At 30.2% G+C, this 24,895-nt stretch overlaps 1 protein-coding gene across 1 annotated transcript in view; it reads left to right on the forward strand.

Moving 5' to 3' along the window:
- LOC145333495 (uncharacterized) overlaps positions 1-24,895 on the forward strand; it is a 167,881-nt gene that overhangs the window by 88,085 nt on the left and 54,901 nt on the right. The window contains exons 4-6 of the mRNA XM_080178647.1: positions 2,667-2,732; positions 7,566-7,618; positions 16,060-16,149. Of these exons, the coding sequence (XP_080034773.1) occupies positions 2,667-2,732; positions 7,566-7,618; positions 16,060-16,149 (209 nt within the window). The remainder of the gene's footprint in view (positions 1-2,666; positions 2,733-7,565; positions 7,619-16,059; positions 16,150-24,895) is intronic.

Consider the following 24,895-nt stretch of genomic DNA (forward strand, 5'->3'; position numbering starts at 1 on the left):
GGAGAATAAATACATACAACTTGTCTAAATAACGATCGTACAGACCTTAATTATAGAAAAGCTTTGCTTTTTTTAATGTTCGCAAATTGTTATACAGTATTTTTTAACTAAACTAATTTTAAAATTTCTCTAAACATATTTAAACAAACGATCAATCAAATTATTACAGCACTTAATTTATGATATTTTATTTTAATTTTGATTTATTATTCCGTATGATGAGAATTTTATTAAATAATAATAAGAATCATTAATATTTTTTTCCTAAAAATTTCAATGATGACTTTTATTATTTTGATTAGGGGGGAGTGGATAATGGCGGTTATTCTATAACCTCTCCCAACTAATTAACTGGTGCTTTTCCTCAAAATGTTTATCGAGCACTCGAAACCCCCTTTAAAATACGAGGGGGAGGGGGTTTGTTTTATTTCTCAAATGACTAACGCCTTAAGTGGACCTTAACCTTTTGGGGCTATCCAGTTTACAATTTAACCTAACCTAACCTGACAAAAAATGCTGTCCCCTTCCCTTTTCCAGATTTGGTGTGGGGGGTTTGGTGATCGACAAAGCAATTACAGGGATGTTGCAAATTAACTCTGATTAATATTTTGTTTAGAATGGAATGAGGAGAGCTCTGTGATAACCCTGCAGCTCGGCAACTCAAAAACTATCTATCTATCTATATCTATCTATGTATCTCACGTATGGTCCCTCAGATGTCAAAACTTTATTTTAGTGTTTGGCCAAAATGACTTAGCAATTGTATCTGTAAGTACGTCTAATAACACCCTATGCTATTTTTAAAATCCTAGAAAATTTTATTTGCAAGAAAATTGCATAAATTTGCAACCTTTTTTAGAACCACTACATAACTCGAGTTTTAAAACTTTTTATATAAAATCCTTTTTACAAAAAATATCAATAATTACTTAAAATTAAACCTGAAAGAAAAGAAATCTCATTACACGTGTTAATTTGCATGTTTTAGGTCTTTTTTTGAGGAAAGTATAACTTCCACATTTTTGACAATAATTATATTTTTTAACATTTCAAAGTAAAATATAATAAAACTTAAACGATTTTTCTTGAATTATCAGTTGAAAATTTCATCAAACATGCAATTTAAGTGATGAAAATTTAATAAAATCATTTTTTGAATGTTTAGAATTACCAATTTTCTACATTTAAAACAAACTGTTAACAAAATTTAAAATCATTCTAATATATAACTTTAAAAATCAATAACATTTTATAAAATGATGTTTTAAAAAATAAATCATTAAAAGGTATTAAAATGCATTTTAAGTTGCTTAAAATTATAACGAGAATATCTTTTTACACTTTATTCTTTGTAATAGAGATTAATCGTAATTTGCTGAAAATGAAACATTTAATAAACTAATTGAATCTTTTTGTGACCATATTTAAAATTTTTAATTTTTACACTAAGGTGTTTTTTAATAAAAATCTTTGTTAATTTCTGTTTTACGACAAAAAAAGAAAGGGACTTTTTTACTATTTCTAGGTTATCTTATGCAATTTAAACTATATAATATGAAATAAATTTTAATTGTCTTTCTTTTGAGCCACAAAATACTGTAAAATGTAACATATATGCAAAAATAACAATTTTTTTAATGAATATTATAATATCCTTATATGACATTGCGTCAGAGCTTATTCTTTAGATCATATGTTCATGAAAAGTAGCCATAACTTGGAGGGTTGCACTATTTGTTAGAATATTAAATAAACTTGAATGGTAAAAATATTAGCATATCCTTTGTTAATTCAAATGCTTTAGGTATATTATTCGGAAAGTTAGGTAAAAAAGAGAGCATTTGCTGTGTATACTGTTGAAAGACTTTCAAAAATGTGAATTACAAAGCAATCCTAAAAGATCGGGCCGTAGGCAAGTCTTGGTCGATTGGGGGGTACGGGGGTTTTCTGATAGCAATTTGCGTTATTGGTATACAAGGTAAAAAAACAACATTTTAAAGAAATTCTTTAAATAAAACCCAACGTGTATTGGCAGTACAAACATCTTCATGCTAGCAGACATATGTTTATCAAAATTAAAGAAAAGTATTTCCACAAGAAAAATTATTCAGGTTTCTACTTTATAATTTTAAATATTTTTTTTCTGATAAAATGTTTGACATATATCATATAATCATTTACCAAAAAAAATATTTTGATAATTTAGATTTCAGAGAATATGAAAACCCTCAAAAACTAAGACGACATTTTGCATCTTCTGCTATGACATTTAAGAAAAAAAATTTAAAAATCAAAATTTAGTATGAAAACTATTTTTATCGATTTTTCTGAAGGTATTATCGTATTCTATGGGTTTTTCATTATCATTTACTTATATCGAAAGTGCCAAACATTGTACCCTAACTTATTCATTTAATAAAAAACCAGCCGTGATCTATCTATTCTATATATTTGTTTAGAATGGAATGATGAGAGCTCCGTGATAACTCTGCAGCTCGGCAACTCACAAACTATCTATCTATTTATCTATCCTATTCTATATATTTGTTTAGAATGGAATGAGGAGAGCTCTGTGATAACCCTTCAGCTCGGCAACTCACAAACTATCTACCTATCTATCTATGTATGATTATCTATCTATCTAACTATTCTATATATTTGTTTAGAATGGAATGAAGAGAGCTCCGTGATAACTCTGCAGCTCGGCAACTCACAAACTCCAACACAAACAGGTAATATCACCATAAACTATTTTTTTTCTTTTCTAGTCCCCAAAAATTTGTGTGATAATCGTTTCTTATTCCTTAGCTTAACAACTTTGGTGACTTTTAATGAATTTTGTTTTGTTGATTGTCCAAACGTTTCAATCTCTAATTGTTATCTGAAGGGATAATTTTGTGTATCATCATTTGGGATATGCATGAATTTTCTTGTCCTTTTAGATCCCCGTTTTTTTACCTTACTCACAGTTTTAAAAACGACTATGTCACACATCATATGATTTGTTGTATGACTATGTTAATAGTTAAATTTTTTTGGGGTGATTAAACAAGAAATATCATACCCGCGGAATTGGTATTTTTTTTTGTCGGCGAGGTGTCGGGTAGGAGTCAGAACAGCATCGAGTCATACTAGAGACGTTAAGAATGATACTTACAGTCAATAGTATTGACTCTATTCCTTATCCCTGAGATACGACAAAAATTTTAATATTGCAGACAACCTTATCTTCTTTTAAGTACAAGTTTTATGAGGATTATCTTAAAAATGTAATTTGGGCATGCAATATCTTTTTAGGTTGACAAAACTTTTAGTCTTTGAAAAATCAAATTTTATTTTAAAATCTAAATAAAAAGGAGTCACCATATTTTTAAGATGAAGTTTTATTTTCAAACTTTCTGATAAAAATATATATTCATATTATTCAATTAAAATTTTTTATAAAGACATGCCACTATAAATACTCTATGATACATTTTTGACTAGCTGTTGACGTTGTGCTTTTAAGAGATACTTTGTTTTATTTCTATAGAATGCTTAAGAAAATGAAAAAAAAATTAAATTTGGGCAGATTTAACGAAAAGACTTTATTTCTAATGGCTTGAAAAGTTGAAATTATTGAAATACACATTTACAAATCTATTGTTTTTTTACTGTATAACAGTTGACTGTTCGCTGGTGAACTTTCTACTGGACAAAATTATCCTTGTTATTTGGACACCTTATTATGTCAGGGAGGGAGGGGACAATGGGCTGTTTATTACACTAGTCCCCAAAGTTTTATAATACAAATTTCTTGTTCGTTGGTTTACTACATTAGGGAATATTTTTGAATTTTTATTTGTTGTTTCATGTATTCTACAAAAGGGACTATTTTGTGTATCATCATTGAGAATATGCATCAAATTATTGGTCATTGTCTTATCCCTTTAGATCCCTGCCTTAATAAGTATGTAATGTTATGCATAGAATATGAATTGAGACATATAAGCAATGTAACGGTGAGACATCAAAATCTGATAAATAAAATTCATCTTAAAGTCGGGTTCTAACGTTGTAAAAAACATTAAATCACTATAGATATAATCTATATTATAATCAACTACTGTACTGTAATTCTAGTAAGATTAATCTAGTTTTAGAATAGTTTTTATCATGGTTCGGTTAGGGGTTAAGCCAGCAAATTTTAAGTTGTTGCTACACCCCTAGTCCCAGGAACCTGACAAAAGGGGATGGAAAGTCGTCTTGCACTTTCAATTTTAGTTTTTAAAAGAAAAAATCTTATAATTGTTGAGGGGAATGGGATTTTTTTCTACTGTAAAGAAGAACCATATAGGTCCAGCGGTTTGCAAGATCTTACAGAGAGACAGACATCCTGTTATTTTTGTATAAAAATTTCTGATTTAAGTTTTAAAGTGTAAAAACCACAAAAAAGCTAAAATATGTTGATATGCATTAAAACTCATAATAATATTTTTAAATTGGCTGTAAAAAATTTGCTACGAAATTGCACATGTACTTTAGTGGTCACCTAGTTTTAATTTGCTTATTGCAAAAATAGACATGGACATTAGGTGACCGCAGGGTTAGATCATGTCCAAATTCTAAAACCTGACCTTAGAATACGCCTTGCAGAAGTGTGCAAAAAGGGGTTAAATCATACGAAGCTCTTTATAGTGCCTAAAGAAAATTGCCGTCATACAATATAAATGATCAATGACAGGCCAATATACAGAGTAAATTACCAATGACAGGCCAGTATACATTTTAATTTACCAATGGTAGGCAGATATTAAGTCATTTTTATAGCACTATGTAAACCTTCGAATCAACCTGGCAAAATTAAAGGGGGTGAATACACCCCCCCCCCCCTTGACAATAATCTACATTCCCCAAAAATTTCAAACTTTAGAATTCGTCTAATATGACTTAAATATGATCATGTCTTTAACCTACCGTATTAATAATAAAATTGATATTTTATTACTTGAATCTTACGCCAGATTTTCATGTTCTCTATTAAAGTGAAACTTGCAGCGGACTAAAACAATGTTTTCTCCTTACACCCCCATCACCTTTTCTGGTACCAGATGGACGAACTGTTCAATAAAAAAGTTCCATGTAAGCAGGCTAAATGGACGACAAGTTTTCCCCTGTCATAATATCCAGATATATTCTACGTCGTTTTATGTTTTTTGGAATCATCATTTATTTTATAGTTCTTTTAAAAACTAATATTAAAATCTGTGTTGTTAAAAATCTAAAATACTGATATAAAACCAAAATTTCACCTTAATTATTTAATATGGTTACAAATCTAAGATATATTACAGCAACAGTTAATATTGAACAAAAATTAAATTGGTTTTAAAATAAGTAAAAAATATGGTTTTAAATTGTGTTGGATTTTTATAAATGATTAAATTTTATTAGAATTATAAACATCCTTTCTTACCCCTCAATGATAATAAGCTAAAAAAAGGCTAATTTTAGCCCAAAATGATTGAGTAGCTTAACTATTTGATTAAAACTTTTCTATTTGTAATTCATAGTAAAAATGCCATAATAGTTATTTCTCGTATCGTATTATAAACTGCTTTCCGCGGATATAGAAAGTACAATTATGAGATTAAAACTATTTTTTTTAGTCCCGTGGTGCCGAAGGCGCCGGCTAAAAAAACTGGTTTTAATCTTATGATTGTACATTTCTATATTCGTAGAAAGCTGGATATAAAACGATGCTAGACATAGTTTTTTCGTATGGATGAGAACCGGTTCCTATCCACCGGATTCAAATGAATACGAGAAACAGTTAATTCAATGTATTTTGGACATAAATATTTCCAAGTAATATATATTTGTGCCGTTAACATCAGGGATTAGAAGGGATAAGACAATTCATAATAAATTGATTTACATAGACACATCCTAGTGTGATAATACAATTACTCCACCATTAGATTAAATCATTGGTGAAAAGTTTGGACACTGCTAGTAATAAGGTTTTACAAAATTGCCCAAAATTTCAAACTATTAAACAAGTGTTTTAAACTTTGTGTACAATAAATTTTACAGTCCAATGTTCCCTTCCTCCCTGCGTGGTGAAGTTTAATTCTTTTCCAAGATTAAAATTTAGTAAACAACAAAGACATTTCTTAGTTTTTTTTTGGATGTGATTGTGGGGGTTAATTTAACTAAAACTTCTTTTGAATTGAATGCACAAATTTTGTTTAAATAATGATTATTTTTTGCCAGTAGTGGAAGGACAATTGTAACTTTGGTATCATAAATTGTAAAAAATAAATTTAAGAAAAGATTCCCTATAAAATATAAATTATTTAGAAGTAACTCTACTCTATAAGTTGCGATTGCGTCCATTTGTGATTGATTGTCTATATATAAATCAACCTATCCAATTGACATACTTTTTCACCTTTAAAAGCACCTATACAGACAAACACACATGCCCTTAAAATCTTGCAGCAACTTTTTACTGCATTAAAGTTGACTGTTCTTTATTTCTATATACTTAGACAGCTTATTATTGTTGCTGCGCTACTTATATAAATAATTGTCCCTTTTTAACCCTTTCAGTTGATTTATAAGTCTTTTTAGGGTCCTAACCTTTTTTTACTTTCTTTTGTGCACTGAAGTAAATCCTTTAGGTCAATAGTAATTTTTCATGTGGCATAATAAAAGTCTTATTTTTGCCATAAATAAGGAAATATTACACCCTTAATCTAATTTACCAGTTTTCTCACACACATTTAGTTTTTTGGTAGTGAAGCTACTCTAAATGTTCCAATGTCCTTCTGTCTTTATGTCTTTAGAAAAAGTAAGCTAATTTCTTGAACTCTATTAAAGATAGATGTCTGAAATTTCTTGACACAATACAATCTTTCCCGATTTTGTATTAATTTAGCGGGACATGATTCCAGTTACGTCATATTTTTCTTTCCCGAAAAAGGGAAGGGGGGAAGAAAATCTATTCAAAAGAGATGGGGAAAACCCCCTTTTCTCCCATCTCTTTTTTTCTTCCCCCCTTCCCTTTTTCGGGAAAGAAAAATATGACGTAACTGGAATCATGTTCCGCAAAATTAATACAAAATCGGGAAAGATTGTATAGTGTCAAATTAAGCATCTTCTCTGTATAAAAATGATTTACTTAGTTGCTAAATTAAATAGTATTTTGAATCTTTTTATAACGTTTCATTTTAATCTTTTCAATAACTTTAAATCTCCATTTGTTAAACATTTTTATAATTTAATAAATTGTTCTCAGTAAGAATGTTGTCATCCTTGTTTTAAAGTTTTATCTATTAGTTTTTCAGTAGTATAGCCATACAAAATTTCCTTTTTTTTGTAATTTCATTTAATATTTACCATATTTTAATATCTAACTTTTTTTTCTATTTATCTGCCTTTATATTCGCTCATTAAGATCTATAAACTTGCCTTTGATTATCAAGCTTTCCTATATAGGGGAGCTTAGTCATAGTTAATCTGGTATATAATACGATTCTAGATATATTATATGATTTTATTAATGATTATTTTCTTTTTAGGGGGCTCAAACCTGACATCTGACACGTTGAAGAGACTGAGACGTCAATCAAGCCAACAGGAAAGTGTTACAAGCATAACTGTAGAAAATCACCGCTACTAAATACTTTAAATATATCATACTCAACGGAAAAAAAGTTGACTAAACCCCATGAATTTTACGGGAAATGACAATGGATGATAAATTGATTTACACACTGAATTATGTATAACAAAATTGCCCTCTAAGGGAAGATAACTATTTGAAAATTATTGAAACTTTTAACCTTGTACATTAATTTTTGACACATTTCAATGAAAAAGTGATGTATTTATTTGGGTGGGTCCTTTTTTATGTTTGATACACATACACAAAAATAATCAGACCTTTTTTTATACTATTGTATGACAAACGAGGACAATATCATGTTAATAGCGCAGCCATAATTGAACTAATTTTAAAGCTTAATAACTATGTTTATATCAGGGGGAAGTGGAGTGTAAATTAAACTGGTCCCCAAAGTTCTGTAATATCCGTTTCTTATTTAATCCTAAACTTTTCCACCAATGATTCTAATTTACAGAATGGGTAATTTTATTTATCATAATTGAGAGTGCACAAAAACTTATCTCCCATTATGTAAAAAAGATTCATAAAATTTTGAATTATTTTCATCGAATGAAAGTAATATAATACCCTTACCGTCAATTTTCCGCTATTACATTGGACGTACTTCCTTAAGGACATCAAAAATAGCATAGAGTAGCCTTGCTATCATAAAAGTATAATAGTTTATAATGAGAATTACAACCCGCCAATTTTCTATTCAATATCATTGGGATATCTGCTCTTTAACAACTGACATAAATACATTTATTGGATTTTTGTAATTTTTATGTTTGGAGGTTTTTTTTTTTATACAAATAGATTTATTATCTTCGTAACAGAATACTAAAATTGATATAGAATTTATTATCAAATGTAAAATCTTTAAACTTTTGACTCTTAAAACTTATAATGTTTCTTTTTTCCTAATAAAGCAAATTTGTAGGGATCTAAAGGGATCAGATAATGGCAGATAAATTGATTTAACAACCCCAATGATGACACTCAAAATTATCCCTCTGTATGTAGATTAAAATTAGTGGGTGAAACGTTCCAGTAAAAGTCCTCAAAGTTGTAAAACCAACGAAAAAGAAAACGATATCTTAAAACTTTGGGGACTATATTAAACAGCCCATTGTCACCTCTCTGACTCTCTATCCCTTTCTGCAAATTTGTATGTTTTTGAGTTAGAATCAATAAACACATTTGTATTTTTCTTTTGTAGTAGAAGATCTTGTAGCTAATATGATTGATTTAAGAATAACACAACGTTTGTCAAAAATACCACAAATATAAAAACTGCAGTGGTTGAACCGCAGGGCCCCCTAAACAAACAAAGCAAAAGTATATCACGCCCTCCCTCCTCCTTCTCTCCTTTCTAATTTGGTCCTTCCGGGTTCAGATATTATACATTGGGTGTTGGAGGTGTCCTTACGAAACAACATATTTTTTTAGCTACTTCAAAACTTAACTATTTCCTTATTTTAGTATGACTAGTAGTCACTAAGAGATCAATAAGATAGTATACGTTACATTCGATTTAATTTGTTAAAATTTTGCAGAATTTTATAAACATAAATTTCAATGTACTTTACTTTATTGTTCTTTTCTTTGCTGTTTATACAAAAAAGAAGCTTTACTGTAAAGGATAACCATATCGGTTCAGTGGTTAGTGAGATCCTTAGCTAATAGGATAGTGTTTGCTTTTTATTGTTACGCTACCTTTTGAACTTTTTGTCTGTTTTAGATATTTGAAATTTTGGTTGTTTTGTATGGTATCTTAGTTTATATCATTTTTAACACATAAACCTATTTATAAACATATATGATTTATATACTTATACGTATGTATGAGGTAGGGATTAATATTCTGAAGGAAAAAATAACTGGCAACGCAGATAAATTTTCAAGCTAACTTAATACTTTCCTAAATATAAGTTTTTTGAATATAGAATAGCACCAGACATATGACATTAATTAGTCCATGTAAGGTGAAGATAATGTTATCATAGTTTAGGTTAGCCATTAGCATTAGATCGCAAGTAATTGGTCCAGTAAAATTAGGAAAGGATTGTAGATTAACCTACATGCTAAAATTCATGTTCTCAAATCTAAATATTTTGTCTTTGAATAGTTTTAAAGAAAAGACGTCTTTGTCTCTGTGTTTATCTTTATAAGGAAGGGTGTGAGATCCACAGTTTTTGTTCAACTTTTTTATCAGTGGGGTGAGGGTAGAGGGGGGTGGTATAGGTGTTGATTTAAATATATCCTGCTTCCAGGGTGGGATAAGTCAATGATGTTAAAATTAAAAACAATTCACAATTATTTATCTTGTATTAATATCTTATTAAGAAAATTAATTATTCATTCATTGTACAATCCCTTTATTCCTGGTGTCAACAATCTAAATATTAGCACGGAGGATAGGGACGTTGGACTGTTTATTACACTAGTCCAAAAAGTTTTATGGTAACGTTTTTATTATTAACTTTGGGAACTTTTATTGAATATTGGTTGGTAGGTTCATTAAGTTGAGTGACCTAATGTTTCAACCACAAATTGTAATTTACTATTGGTATTTTTTGTATCATCATTTTAGATGTACATCAATTTATAAGCCGTTCTTTATATTCCTCAAGTATTTCCATGTTTTTATTACAAATGCTTTCTGTCTGCCTTATTTGTTCAAAAAGAATGAAAAGCATATCATGCTCTTAAATGATAATCTCATAACTTGAGGAAGGGAGAGGACATTGGAATGGTCCAAAATTTCCAAAGCTTTATACGATATTCGTTATCTTAGTCTACAGAAATAAAATTTTTACCATAATTCGGGCTGTCCTATCCCTGGTTTTACTAACACATGATTTGGGATCTGTTTTGACAATATTTTTTTCGTAAATAATATTTATTTCTTATCAATTTGTGATTCCTGGGATAATTTGTTTGTCTGTAAAGGCGGGGGGAGGGGGGGGGGGGGGTTGCAACATTACCATAAAACTATATAGATTAAGCAGAATAACCTTCCCCTCATGAATGCTAAACACCTACCCCCCCCCCTGGTGAATCACTGTGCACGCCATTTTAGATGAATCCTGTTAAAATTTTAGGAATAAATTGAGCACATGAAATGATTCCAAGTCGACTAGAAAAACTAAAAGTCACTGAAACTAAAAGAATTGCAAAATTCTTAAGTGGAATTGCAAATTATTAGATAATTAGCAGCGCAGCTAATATAAAACTAAAGGATGTATGTATATATGGTGCGTTTGCATGCGAGTACGATAATTTCAGAGTATATACAGTTTTCGTAAAAACTCTTGGTTTCACAATTACCCCCTAAGAAAATGAGATTGTTTTTATCTGTGCATCATTCCACCAACGAGCCTAAAACCTTCCTTATACCATGACTAAGCTTCCCTGAAAATTGTGTATTTATTGGTGCTGCCCTTTAGAGATTTTAATTCACTTACACACACAAACATTAATAACTTACTACTTTATTGGATACTAGTCGCTTCGCCCCTAGCCTCTAGGGTTTTTGCCCTAAGAGGTTTGATCAAATTATTTTTCGTATTTTAGATTTAAAAGAAAAATTGGAAGAAAAATTTTTTTGGGGGGGGATTTTTTTTGAGGGGGGTAAGTCGATTCCATATTTTAATTTTAGTTTTAAAAAGAAAAAGAAAATTTTTTTTTGGGGGGGGTAGGGTAGATATACCACACTTTTCTGGGATCTTGCTGAGTCAAGTATCAACTGTTGGGAATATCAAAGGATGACTCCATGCAAAATTTGAGCCGGATCCGGCCAAAACCGGCCGTGAATTTTATGAAAAACCGTTTTTTTCCGGTTTTTAGGGGGTATCTGTAAATCGATTCAGCTGGAGCAAAACCGGTTAGAGGTACAAAAAATTTTACTTCACATGAAATTTAGCCAATGCAATTGCCTACAAAAATGTACTTCATCATCTACTTGATTGGACAACTCTTTTCCCTCCTAAATGTCCATTAAAACCTCGGAAACGGCAAAAATCGCCAAAAATCACGACTTCGGCGGCAAATAACGGCTAAACGGTCAGCCGGAGGCGAATGAAACATAAATAAAGAAATGTCTGCCTCAAAAAGTTGTTCAACATCAAAGAGATGCTTGAAGTCTCTAAAACGACTCCTTCCCCTCCTTTAAGGGGAAAAACTGAAAAAACGTGATTTTCAAAAGTATGCCCACTTCGTGGGTGTGGGGGCACTGAACCCGTCACCCCAGGGTCACCAAATATAAAGTCTAGGCGGCCCACAATGCTGAATTTTCACCAAGTGAAAGTCTTGTGTCATTATCTCTTATGAGAATAAAGTTATTAATTAATTAAAATTTCAAATTGTGATTTTTTTATGGATTTCTTTGATGAAATGACAGGCCGGTCAATTTTTAGGCCATTTTTTGCGGTTTTTGGGCCGTCACGCCCAAACGGTTTGAGATAATCTCACGGGACCTTTTGCCCAACCTAAGTCTGGTTATTTGTGAGGTCTAGGGAAAAAAAAACAGACTTACGCAAAAGATTATAATTATAATCTTTACACAGAAAAATGGCACGAGGTGAGGGTGTGAGGGGGCAAAATGAGCCGACCAGCGATTTTTGACGGCACGCAGCGACGTCGTGCTTCATCCAATCCGGGATTTTTTTTTTCTTAGACCTTACAAATAACCAGGCTTAGGTCGGGCAAAAGGTCCCGTGAGATTATCTCAAACCGTTTGGGCGTGGCGGGTTGAAAACAGCAAAAAATGGCCTAAAAATTGACCAGCCTGTCATTTCATCAAAGAAATCCATCAAAAAATCACAATTTGAAATTTTAATTAATTAATAACTTTTTTCTCATAAAAGATAATGACACAAGACTTTCACTTGGTGAAAATTCAGCATTGTGGGCCGCCTAGACTTTATATTTGGTGACCCTGGGGTGACGGGTTCAGTGCCCCCCACACCCACGAAGTGGGCATACTTTTGAAAATCACGTTTTTTCAGTTTTTCCCCTTAAAGGAGGGGAAGGAGTCGTTTTAGAGACTTCAAGCATCTCTTTGATGTTGAACAACTTTTTGAGGCAGACATTTCTTTATTTATGTTTCATTCGCCTCCGGCTGACCGTTTAGCCGTTATTTGCCGCCGAAGGCGTGATTTTTGGCGATTTTTGCCGTTTCCGAGGTTTTAATGGACATTTAGGAGGGAAAAGAGTTGACCAATCAAGTTGATGATGAAGTACATTTTTGTAGGCAATTGCATTGGCTAAATTTCATGTGAAGTAAAATTTTTTGTACCTCTAACCGGTTTTGCTCCAGCTGAATCGATTTACAGATACCCCCTAAAAACCGGAAAAAACCGGTTTTTCATCAAATTCACGGCCGGTTTTGGCCGGATCCGGCTCAAATTTTGCATGGAGTCATCCTTTGATTTTCCCAACAGTTGATACTTGACTCAGCAAGATCCCAGAAAAGTGTGGTATATCTAGGGTAGGGGTTTCCCACCCCCCAACAAATAGTTATAAACCTTCCCGGGACCTATGAGAAGCTACCCTGTAAAGGAGAACCGATCGGTTCAGCGGTTACTGAAATCTTAAACTACAGACAAAAAACCTTGGTACTTTATATAATAGGATAGTCGCTTCACCCTAGCCTTCAGGCGAAGGTGATGAAGTTCTTTAAAAAAGCCTAAACAACCGTAATTCATTTATAAAGTTTTCCTGAAAAGTAAAACCCCTTAGGACCAGTAAGATCTAAGATCTTTATCTTCAAACAAAAAATCTTACTACTTCTTATTATAGGAGAATGTATGAAGATCTTTTTATTGAAATCTTATAAGACAAATGTTACTTAATTAAATTTTATTGTATGTATGAAATATTAAGGATATTGGCGTCCTTGTAAGTGATTTGTTCATCTTGTACATATACAGACAAGTATACTTTTATCCATAACTAACACAGCAATATGAAACTGCCATTCAATAAAAGTAGAAAAAGTTAATGTAAAAGAAATTGATAGGTTTAATTTTTAGTAATATGCATACAAGTAGGATAAAAAAATGTTGTTAAATTGTCACTGTTTTTGATTTATTGTAATAGATTTAAACAGCAGGAAGGAAGGAGGCATTGAGCTGTTTATTAAAATAGTCCTCAAAGTTTTATTATAACATCTTCTTATTCATTAGCTTAACAACTTTGGGGACTTTTATTGAATTTTGATTTGTTGGTGCAAGAAGTTGAATGTACAAACGTGTCTACCACTAATTGTAAACTACATAATTTTGTGTATCATCTTTGTGGATTTACATCCTGAGTGTAGATATTTATATTTATTCTAATTATCCTATACCTGTATCCCTGCTAATATAACTATATATACATCCTGAGTGTAGATATTTATATTTTTTCTAATTATCCTATACCTATATCCCTGCTAATATAACTATATATACATCCTGAGTGTAGATATTTATATTTATTCTAATTATCCTATACCTATATCCCTGCTAATATAACTATATATACATCCTTGGTGTAGATATTTATATTTATTCTAATTATCCTATACCTATATCCCTGCTAATATAACTATATATACATCCTGAGTGTAGATATTTATATTTATTCTAATTATCCTATACCTATATCCCTGCTAATATAACTATATATATACATCCTGAGTCTAGATATTTATATTTATTCTAATTATCCTATACCTATATCCCTGCTAATATAACTATATATACATCCTGAGTGTAGATATTTATATTTATTCTAATTATCCTATACCTATATCCCTGCTAATATAACTTCCTATATTTACATCCTGAGTGTAGATATGCATATTATTTCTCACACAACCATATTAGCATCTTTCTCAAGATAACTACAAGCCGCACTTTACTTTTTGTTTCTTTTATTGTAGCAAAGCTTCTCTAGTTCACTTTATCCATCAGTCAGTAACGCTATGGGCGAAATGTTATTTTCCCAGATGCTTTTTAAGATAGAAGGTTGAAATGAGCATCCACTATGTGATATACTTTGTCCGTTGGTCTGTCAGTCATTCTAGAAAATATAAATATAAAATACGAAAGAATTGTTAGTGATTATTTTCTCCAATACATTTCTATTTTTGATTTTAACAAATCATCAAATATTCTTGTCCTTAAATCTCCTTGTTCATATTCACATCCACGATTTTGTTGTGCTTTCCAACTATGGATATTTTCTTCCTTGTTTTTATACAATTTTAAAGCACAATATGATAGAGGTTTCATTTGATAAATTCATGAACAAAAATGTAAATTGTTTGAATTTATCAAATTAGGATAATATGTTTGTGTCAATATTCAAAGTAGAGTTTTTGTACATAAATAGGATGTTCATTTCATTTCATGAGATTCAGCTAAAATAATACAATAGCGAAAGCAAAGAATATAAAATGTGTAAAATTTCATATCTACAATAAGTTGAATGATGTCTGTCCGTCTCTCTGTCTGTCTGTCCGTCCGTCTGTCCGTCCGTCCGTCCGTCTGAAGCTTAAGATCTCGGTAACCACTGAACCGATCGGATTCTACTCTTCAGGGAATATACCTACTGGTCCTGTGGTGGTTTTGTTGGGGAGTGGGACACCCCCAACCCCCCCAAAAACAACCCCCCCCTTTTTTTGCAGAAGATTTCCTTGGTCCTTTTTTTGCAGAAGATTTCCTTGGTCCTTTTTTTTTGTTTTTGCAGAAGATTTCCCTGGTCCTTTTACAAATTTCACCTTAATTTTTTTGATCACTTCTTATGGCAAAGCCCCTAGAGGCTAGGGGCGAAGCCGCTAGTGTCTTTATAATGTGTTTCCTAAATTAAATTTTAGTTTGAATTAAAGATTTTGTTGTTCTATTTTTAATGAATTATTTGCTGTTTTCTTGGGACACCAATTGATATGTAAAGGATATGATATATATGGACTGAAGTCATCTTCCTTCCTTAGTGTGCAAATATGTATGGAGGAATGCGCCGCGCTGATTGGCTGTTTATATATTTTACGATGAAGGGCGGTGATTGATTATATATTGACAATTTAACCACCACCCCTTGCTCTATAAAATTTATATGCAAATTATTGTCATTTATGACAGTGACATATGAAAATAATATTTTTTGTAAAAATCAGCTATAATTGTATGAAATAATGATTTTATCACTAATTGGTTGTTTATTTAAAAATCCAAAATATCCGCTGCAGATTCGAAGTTGATGTTATAGCAGGAAATAGTCTAAAGTCATTCTGGTTAGGTTATGTTATATTGAATTTGAGTGGCCCCTTTCAAAAATCAAAGGGGAGTTTCAGGGGCATTTTGAGGTAAAGCACCTTCTAGCCTACATCTTTACATTTGTAACACATGATGAACTAACAACAGGCGTTGAATAAATGGATCAAGGGTCGTGATGTCTACCAATCTACACAATCAATACACACAGGCGGACATCTACACTCCAGCAAGGTTAGTTAGATAGATAGATAGATAGATAGATAGATAGATAGATGTTGATATATAGATTGTCGTTAAAAAACATGTTAAATAATTTCTTATAAAAAGTAATATAAATCAAAATAATTAGCTATGTAAGGCACGAATAACATAAAAGATTATACATTTTTTAGTAGAGAAGCTACTCTATAAGACTTTTTTTTGTGTGTCCGTTCACTAATCTTAATTTTTGCCTGGCTATCAAGCATTTACTGTATAACCCACAATGCATAACCGTCTGTTTGACTATTCTTATAATTTCATTGATATTTTGTTTAAATTGTATACTTTGCTAAAAAGGATATATTATCACTAGGATCTCACAACAGACTCTTATGTTACCATTTACGCTAGTTACTGATGTTGTGTCATCCTTGTTCAATGATTAATTACATGGTAATAATAAGATTAGGAAACCTTATTTATAATTATAAAATTATTATATAATCATCTAACACAGATTTTTATTTATGTAGATGTTGCATTTTTATTATTTAAAGTAGTGCAACTACTCTATAAACGTTTATCCATTTGACCAAGTCACTTACGCTCGATTTATACATTTTAACGCTTTAACTTTTGTCTTAAATTTTGAATTCATATTATCTCTGATATACTAAACAAAATGTATTTTTTTTAAAATGATAAATTAATTAAAATACTATGTCCTTAAGTTTTAAGAAGAAAATTATATTTAATGACAAAAACCTATGTACAACAAAACTGACAAAAGTAAAAGCGGTTTCTTTATTTGCTTGATTTGTTACTGTCACAGTGAACTTTCTGTCCCAAGTTGTATGTAAACCTACTGTAATTCTCTTAATTTGGTATCCTTAAAACACATCTGAGTAAAACAATGGATAATTAAACCCACCAACTGACATAGTTATGTCATTAAAACATTCTCAAAACAGCAAAAATTAAAAGTTCTATTAATAAATTTATAGATATACATATAATCCAGAGTAATACCAGGATCCAGTGATGCTATATACTCTTATGCAGCGACTTGTTTTTGCTGATATTTCTGACCCTATTGGTTGATGTTCAAAGACCCAATTGAATTTCGGCACAGGGTCCACAGGGTTGGGACATTAAGTTATTTAATCCCTTCCCTCTTTATTTATAAAAAGTACTGTGCAGTGGTATAAACAATACTAATTTATTGGCTATTGTCCAATTAATAGCCTAAATGAGAATTATACTTTGGCTACATTTTATATTTTTTGTTTTGCTAAAACATCAAAAAATGATTATTACATCAGTTAAGCAATACTTCTACTTGTCTTTTTGTTTATTTACATTAGGAAAAAAATAGGGTTCTGGTGATAGGACAATGAACGATAAATAAACTTTCTCCAAGGAATTTATCATATTTTTTTTTCTGGTTGTCTAATATACCATTCGATAAATCCTTATACTAAAGTAACAGGATGTTTGTTTGTCTGTGTATCTGTGTGTCTGTACCGAAGGATCTCGCTAACCGCTTAACCGATCGGGTTCTCCTTAACAGGGTAGATTCTCATGGGTCCCGGGAAGGTTTATAACTATTTTGGAGGAGGGTACCACCACCCTCCCAAGAGAAATGTTTAAAAAAGTTGGAAATTTTTTTAACATCTGGAAGACTTCAACGTAACATAAAAAGGTATCCATAACATAAAAAATTATTGTAGAGACTTTAACAAACAAAAACATTTAAAGTGCCACTAGAGGCCTCTAGGGGGCGTAGCCAGTAGTTTAAATATGAAGAAATAAGTTTTTTGTCTGAACTGAAGATTAAGATACGAATTACTACTGAACTGATCGAGTTTTCTTTTTTAGGAAAGCTTAATAGAAAGGTTATCGGCCATTTTACTTTAAGATTTAAGCTTTGGAATGGTTTTAGTCTATTTTTCTGTCCTCTTTCAGCAAATAGCCCCTTTATATTACCCCTTTATATTAAAACGCAGTATATTACATAATGTTCATATTTTGTTACTTTGTGAAAAAAAGATTTAAAGATAATATTTTTTATTACAAAAGAGGAGGAAATTAATTTTTCCATTCCAGTGAATTTTCAATTTTATTAAAGCTTTGCATTTTGTTAAAAATTAAATTTATTTCTTTATTTTATTTTTGATTTTTACAAAAAAAAATTAACTTTTAGAACACAATTCCTTGTTTAGTGATGAATTTTAGGAACTAAAGCTTAAGAAATCTTCAAATAGGAGAAAATTAATTTTATTTGTTTAATTCTGCCTTTAAAAGTTTAAAAATAAGGGAGAAGAAAAAGTTGTAAATACATCTTTTCAGTTATACAATGATAAAAGCAGCTGAAAATAAAACATACTTTATGAATTCTTATTTTCTCTATTTTTCTCTATTTTGTGTGTGTAATTCTATCAATTACTTTGAATTCGTTTCGGTCTCACTATAATTCAGAATTCAGGACAAATATGCTAAAAAAGCAAATGCCTAAATCCAGTGGCGTACATAGGGTTTTGCCAGGTGGTTAGTTATCTTGAGAGGATAAAAAATGGAAAGGAAGGACTTCTAATTTTTAATACTATAAATAGCTAGCAAAGCTCTATGTATAATCCCGTTTAAGTGATTTCTCCAATTCAGACATCTAAACAAAGGTTCTGCAATCAATGGTTGGTTATCCTATCTCTACTAGATTCCCTCAAAGTGTCATGTTGAGCACCGAAGCCAGCTCCCTCCTACCCTTTATTTTAAAACAATTAGAAACTGCAATGGGGGGGGGGGTCCGTCCACTTTTTAGCTTGTTATTTACTTTATGTCAGGTAAGGTTAGGCATATTGTGTAATTGGTAGCCCCTCAGGGTTAGGACAATGAAGGTATAGGCCCCGCATAGTTAAATTTAAATATAAGGGTTGGGGTTCAGTGCTCGATAGGCATTTTGTGGGAAAGCACCAAAATTGCACAATAAATATTTGGAGGAATATTAATTTAACGTATTTATAGAATACTTATCTCCGTCACTCGTCTCCTAGAAATGATTAACTATGAAACTAGTTGCCAACATTTTTGCAGGGAGAAAGGGTAGTGCAATTAAGGTGTCTATCTAGGGCAATTATATCCAAAATTTGGAAGTAGCGGCCATTTGATTATAATACTATACAACAACTAAAAATGTAGCTAATATCCAGAAAATCAAATTCATTTGACAAAGGGAATCTTCATAAACATTTCAAACCCATATCCTACAAAGAAGCGTATTTTTATTTATAAAAATGACTAACAGAAAAATACTTGGGTATACAGAAGCTTCGCTAGTTAAAAAATCTTGTTTAACAACTTTAACTATACATTTATCCAAATATGAAATTAGAAAATACTTTTCTTTACCGTTATTTCAGACTTTTACTAGACTTATTTATAATAAAATTATTTATTTTAAAGTATTTTTATATGTGTACTATGTGTAATTTTAGAATCAAAGATAGAAAAAATATGTGTAAAATATTCTATATTTTAAATTAAAGTACAGGTAAAGTTACATTTTTTTTAGTGTAGTAGATATTAGTTAGAAAAAATCCTTATTTTTAAACTTTTAATTACTTTTTAGGTATGTACTCTTTTTTGAAAAGGCGATGTATCGTTTTGAATGGTAACGAATGATAAAATTATTTGCAAAGTTCTTAATTAATTATAATTTGAATGTTCTATTGGCGATTTCAATTTTATGTTGCTTTGCTTAACTTATAAATGCCCTTATTTAATATTAGATATATGAATCGATATATAATTACTTAGATGTTGCACCATATTTTCGCGTAATCCAATAAAATGAACCTTCCAGCTGGCTAACACAACAAAACCCCTAATCCACCCCTTTTACCCTCATCTCCTCCTCTCCTACTGTAGAAAAACCTTACCAATAAATGAGGACTTAAGTAGCAACCTAAATTTACAACAAAATTTCCCCTGTTATATTATCCACGTATATTTGATCAATTCATATATTCGGAATGTAGTGGTTAAATATGAACATTATTAAATCTTTCACAAGGGTTAGTAATTGCTTAATTACTTTTATTAATTGTCAAGAAATAGTAATAATCATAATTCAAACAGTCACATTCATTACCAAAACTAGCGCAGTGCATTAAACCTCTATTAATTAATGATATCAATAGCAGGGGGGAGGGGACATTGGTCTGTTTATTACACTAGTCCCCAAAGTCATTAATAACGTTTTCTTTTTTGTTTGCTTAACAACCTTGAGGACTTTTTTTATATTTTTATTGGTTTGTTTTTTTAGTTAAGGCCCGGGCTGATAAAAAGGGTAGCAATTTTATGACTTTTTTAACATTCGTGGAAAATTTTCTGTAATAAGATGCTATTCATGATTTTTCAGTATGGCTGAGAACTGGTTCTAACACAGCGGGCATTAATCGGTTTCGAAGCCATACTGGAAAATAAGTTAAAGAGGAACTAAAAACTGTCTTATAACGTATGTGAATATACGCAAAATAACACTGCAGGGGATGGGATGGAGGGGGGGCAAGTAAAATTATATAATTGCATGGCTTGCGTACGGATTATTAAATATTTTCTTTCACTATAAAATATCATGCATAATTTTTCAAATAACATATATTTTATATACTTAAATTATATACCAATTAGGCTTTTTTGATTCTCTTCAAACTTATTTGCTACTATTGGACATAAATATCCTTGTTTTAAAATGAAATATATTTTTTTCTCGTATTTATTCGAATCCGGTGGATAGGAACCGGTTCTCATCCATACGAAAAAACTATGTCTAGCATCGTATTATATCCAGTTTTCCTCGGCATCTCGGGGCTAAAAAACTAGTTTTAATCTTATAATTGTACATTCTATATCTGCGGAAAGCCGTTTATAATACGATGAAAGAAATAACTATTATTTGATTTTTAACAGTGTTCCACATGTTAATGCTAAACATTCCTTACTGAAGAAAAATGCACAAAAAAACATAAGGACATATATTCTTCAAAACAAAAAGCCTCACATGAAAATATCATATTTAGTGATTGTTTGACAGTTTGAATGCAACAACTACAATTGACAAACTTTTCTGTGCTGCGATGAAAACATAAGAATAGTTTGATAGTTTGACAAGATCGATGGTTGGTCTAGCCTTTTCTGTCAAAAATTGTGTATTTATAATGTCATATGACTGTTAATTTGTAGATATTATGTCAGTTATGGCTACTTTTTATTAAAGCCATATAGTCGATATAAACACTTGAAATTACATATAGATATTAGGCCAACAAATTTGACAGGGTTCGGACTGTACATTACCAGGGAGGGAGGTGACAATGGGCTGTTTATTACACTAGTCCTTAAGATAACGTTTTCTTATTTTTTGGCCTAACAACTTTTGGGACTAAGTGAATTTTGATAGGTTCATTTATTAATTTGAGTGTTCAAACGTTTCAACCACAAATGCTAATGTACAGAAGGGGTATTTTTGTGTATCATCATTGGGAGTTACATAATTTTATCGGCCATTGTCCTATCCCTTTATATCCCTGCCTGTTCTTCTATTTATTAATCATTTTACATGTCCATATCCTTATAAGAATTCAAGCAGATTTCTCCGAAATTTCTCATACGAATAATTTCTAAATTTATTCCCACCATGTGAGGAACAAAACTTGAATTTTATGTTTTGTACATTTTAATCATTACGTCTGCTTTATTTAAATCATTTTGTAATCTAAATGAATTTGATCTGCCAAAGACAGAATGTTACATATTTCAGGGTAGAGTAATTTAATAAACTAGTACTAAATGTACAAAACCTAAAAGTCACAATTGATCCCAATTTTCCCCTTTACGTAACTATCTAACCCTCTTAATTTACGTAAGACAAAATACCATGGACATCTAAATTCTATGAAAAACACGGCAATAACAATTTTTAATATATATATTTTTAATCTTGAAGACAATTACAGACCTTATTTTTTTTGTAAAAATATATAAATTCGACAACAACAAAAAAATCTACGAGCAATAAAAACAATTCTCTGTACAATATGAAGCATCAAAAAGGGTGAAGTAATTTAGAATATTGGAGAATATTAATATTAAGATGACCTATTCCAATATCCCAGCAACTGTCTACTTTAAGATTCATGACCAAACTATGATTTCTATTTCCCACCTCTCCACATTTTCCCTGGGATGTTCTTACATCACAACATACATTTATACTTGTTTTAAAACAGCTAATATATATATTTTTTCCAATTAGTTTTGAAAATCTGTTTCAATCAAATCACAACAAAGTTTGTTCTCAATCTCTCGAAAATTATTAATGTTTATTTAGTTTCTGATACGCTTTTAATTCTTAAAATTCGTCAATAAACATAAAATTTGTAAATAGTCAGTCGAAAGGGATAATGTTAGATGTAGAGAAGCCGAAAAACCAAAAAAACTGTAAAAATTTTAGATACTTTTAGATAAAGTTTCAATTCCAGAGAATTTACTTCAAAAGTTATGCATATAATATGAAATTTTGTAAGATTTTGAAAACTCTGCTTTGCTAGATTGTGCTGAATTTTGAAGTAGGTTCCATTTATGGTCAATTATTAGTGAAACTATACCTCAAATATCATTCTTAAACAATTGAAGTTTTGTATTATAATAGAGATTTACTAAAGGATTATAAGAAAATGCATTAACAGCAATCATTGGAGGAATAATTGTTTTTGGACAATTATTAATGAAAAATACCTTAAACAATAGAAAAATTTAAATGTTAACATTTTTATGGACAAATACTGCATATACATTGATGCAATTAAAACTATACTTGCATAGTACTTATCTATCAGAGCATTTTATACCTCCAAATTTAATGTAATATTGACAATGTGAAAAGATTTATTAGAATGAATTAGGATTAAGTTGCTCGTTTGAAATTACAAAACGATAGGTTTATGAAGGAAACTGAGGTGGATTCTTTTTAAAAAAATTAGGGTCACTTAATGAGGCAAAATAATTTTTGTGAAAAAATCCTCCAAAATCGCATAAAAAATCTACAAAAATTAAATAAAATCATAAAAGGGTTATTGACATTAGATTTTGTTTAAATTTTGTAGATTTTTATGTGATTTTGGAGGATTATTTACAAAAACAATTTTGCTTCACTAATAATTTTGCCACACTAAGTGACCCCAATTTATTTAAAGAATCCTCTGGATGAGTTTAGAAGCTAAGAATAGTGATCCCTAATATGGCTCTTAATCTAGAACAATTTTGGAGAACATAGCCAAAAGAACTATTATTTTTTGAAAAAATGTTTTAGAGGTACTTGAAAAAATGTATATTTTGAGAATGCTAAATTTACTTTTTATAACGAAGAACTGTTAACATAAATTATAAGAATATTGCAATAAATAACAAACCACTAAGAACCATTGAAATGGTAAAAAACAAAATTATTTCATTAAACTAACTTGTTAGTATTTTTTTACAATACCTAAAATAATATCTCATAAATATTTTTTGTTAGTATTTCGAAAAATTTTGTTTTCATTTATTATTTTTAAAAATGTTGTTATCATGTTTTTGCTGCGCTACTATTGAAAATAATTGTCCTTATAAACTTTTTAACATCAAAATATTCCTTTTAAGTTAAAATTATTGAATTGATTCATTTGAGCATAAAATCCAATACAGATTAAAAACTTGATTTGCTTCCAAACTAATGGAAATTTTATTTAAGTCATTTTTGATCAAAAGTCAAAATAAAATGACTTGAATATCATAAATACAGGGAGATGACAATGGAATTTAATTAAGAGTTTCTTAAGCTATTGCACAAGAGAAAAGAATTTAGTTTCCAGTTTTCTAGAAGATAAATTATCTATTTTATAATTAAATTGCAATAAAGACAACAAATATTTTAATCTTTTGATAATAAAATTTTAACGGTGGAAAAGATAGAGACTAAATACTTTACCTATAGTTGCATTGAAGATAGGTGATTTATGAAGATTTTTGTTGCTTTTGATATTATTTTTTTGATTTTTGATTTTTGTCTTTCATCTCTTCGCTACTTTTGAGTGTTTAATTCTTGTTAAACTAATCTTCTTTAATAGAATAAAAATTTATCCTTTAATCTTATTAAAAAACTAATTAAAATTAAAATCCCAAATTTGTAATGAAAGGTAAAATTTCTTATTTTAAAGCATGGAAACATTAAATCATTTAACGCTTGAAATAGTTTACAAACAGGGATGGAGGGGACATTGGGCTATTTATTATATTAGTCCCCAAAGTTTTATAATAACGTTTTCTTTTTCATTATCTTAACAACCTTGGGGACTTTTATTGAATATTGATTGGTTGGTTTATTGAGTCGAGTATCCAAACATTTCTACCACTAGATAATTTTGTTTATCATCATTGGGGATATACATCAATTTCTCAGCAATTGTCTTATCCCTTAAGATCCCGGAGTTTAGAGTTTATATACAATTTTAAAGAATATGGTTTAAAAAAATTTCAATGGTTTTAAGCTATTTTCTTTTTAAGAATGTAATCTTTTGTTTGTTTGTTCAATTTAAGGGTTAATGTATTTTTACATGGGATGGTTTTATTTTTAATATTTATTTTTAGTATCGTATTATAGACAGCTTTTCTCGGATATTAAAATAAATTTTTTTATTTGCTCGGGCTAACAAAACAGGTATTAATTAGATGATTTTTA

The sequence above is a fragment of the Acartia tonsa genome, chromosome 12, assembly GCF_053477335.1.
Source record: "Acartia tonsa isolate MP-2025a chromosome 12, ASM5347733v1, whole genome shotgun sequence".
NCBI classification, from domain to species: domain Eukaryota; kingdom Metazoa; phylum Arthropoda; class Copepoda; order Calanoida; family Acartiidae; genus Acartia; species Acartia tonsa.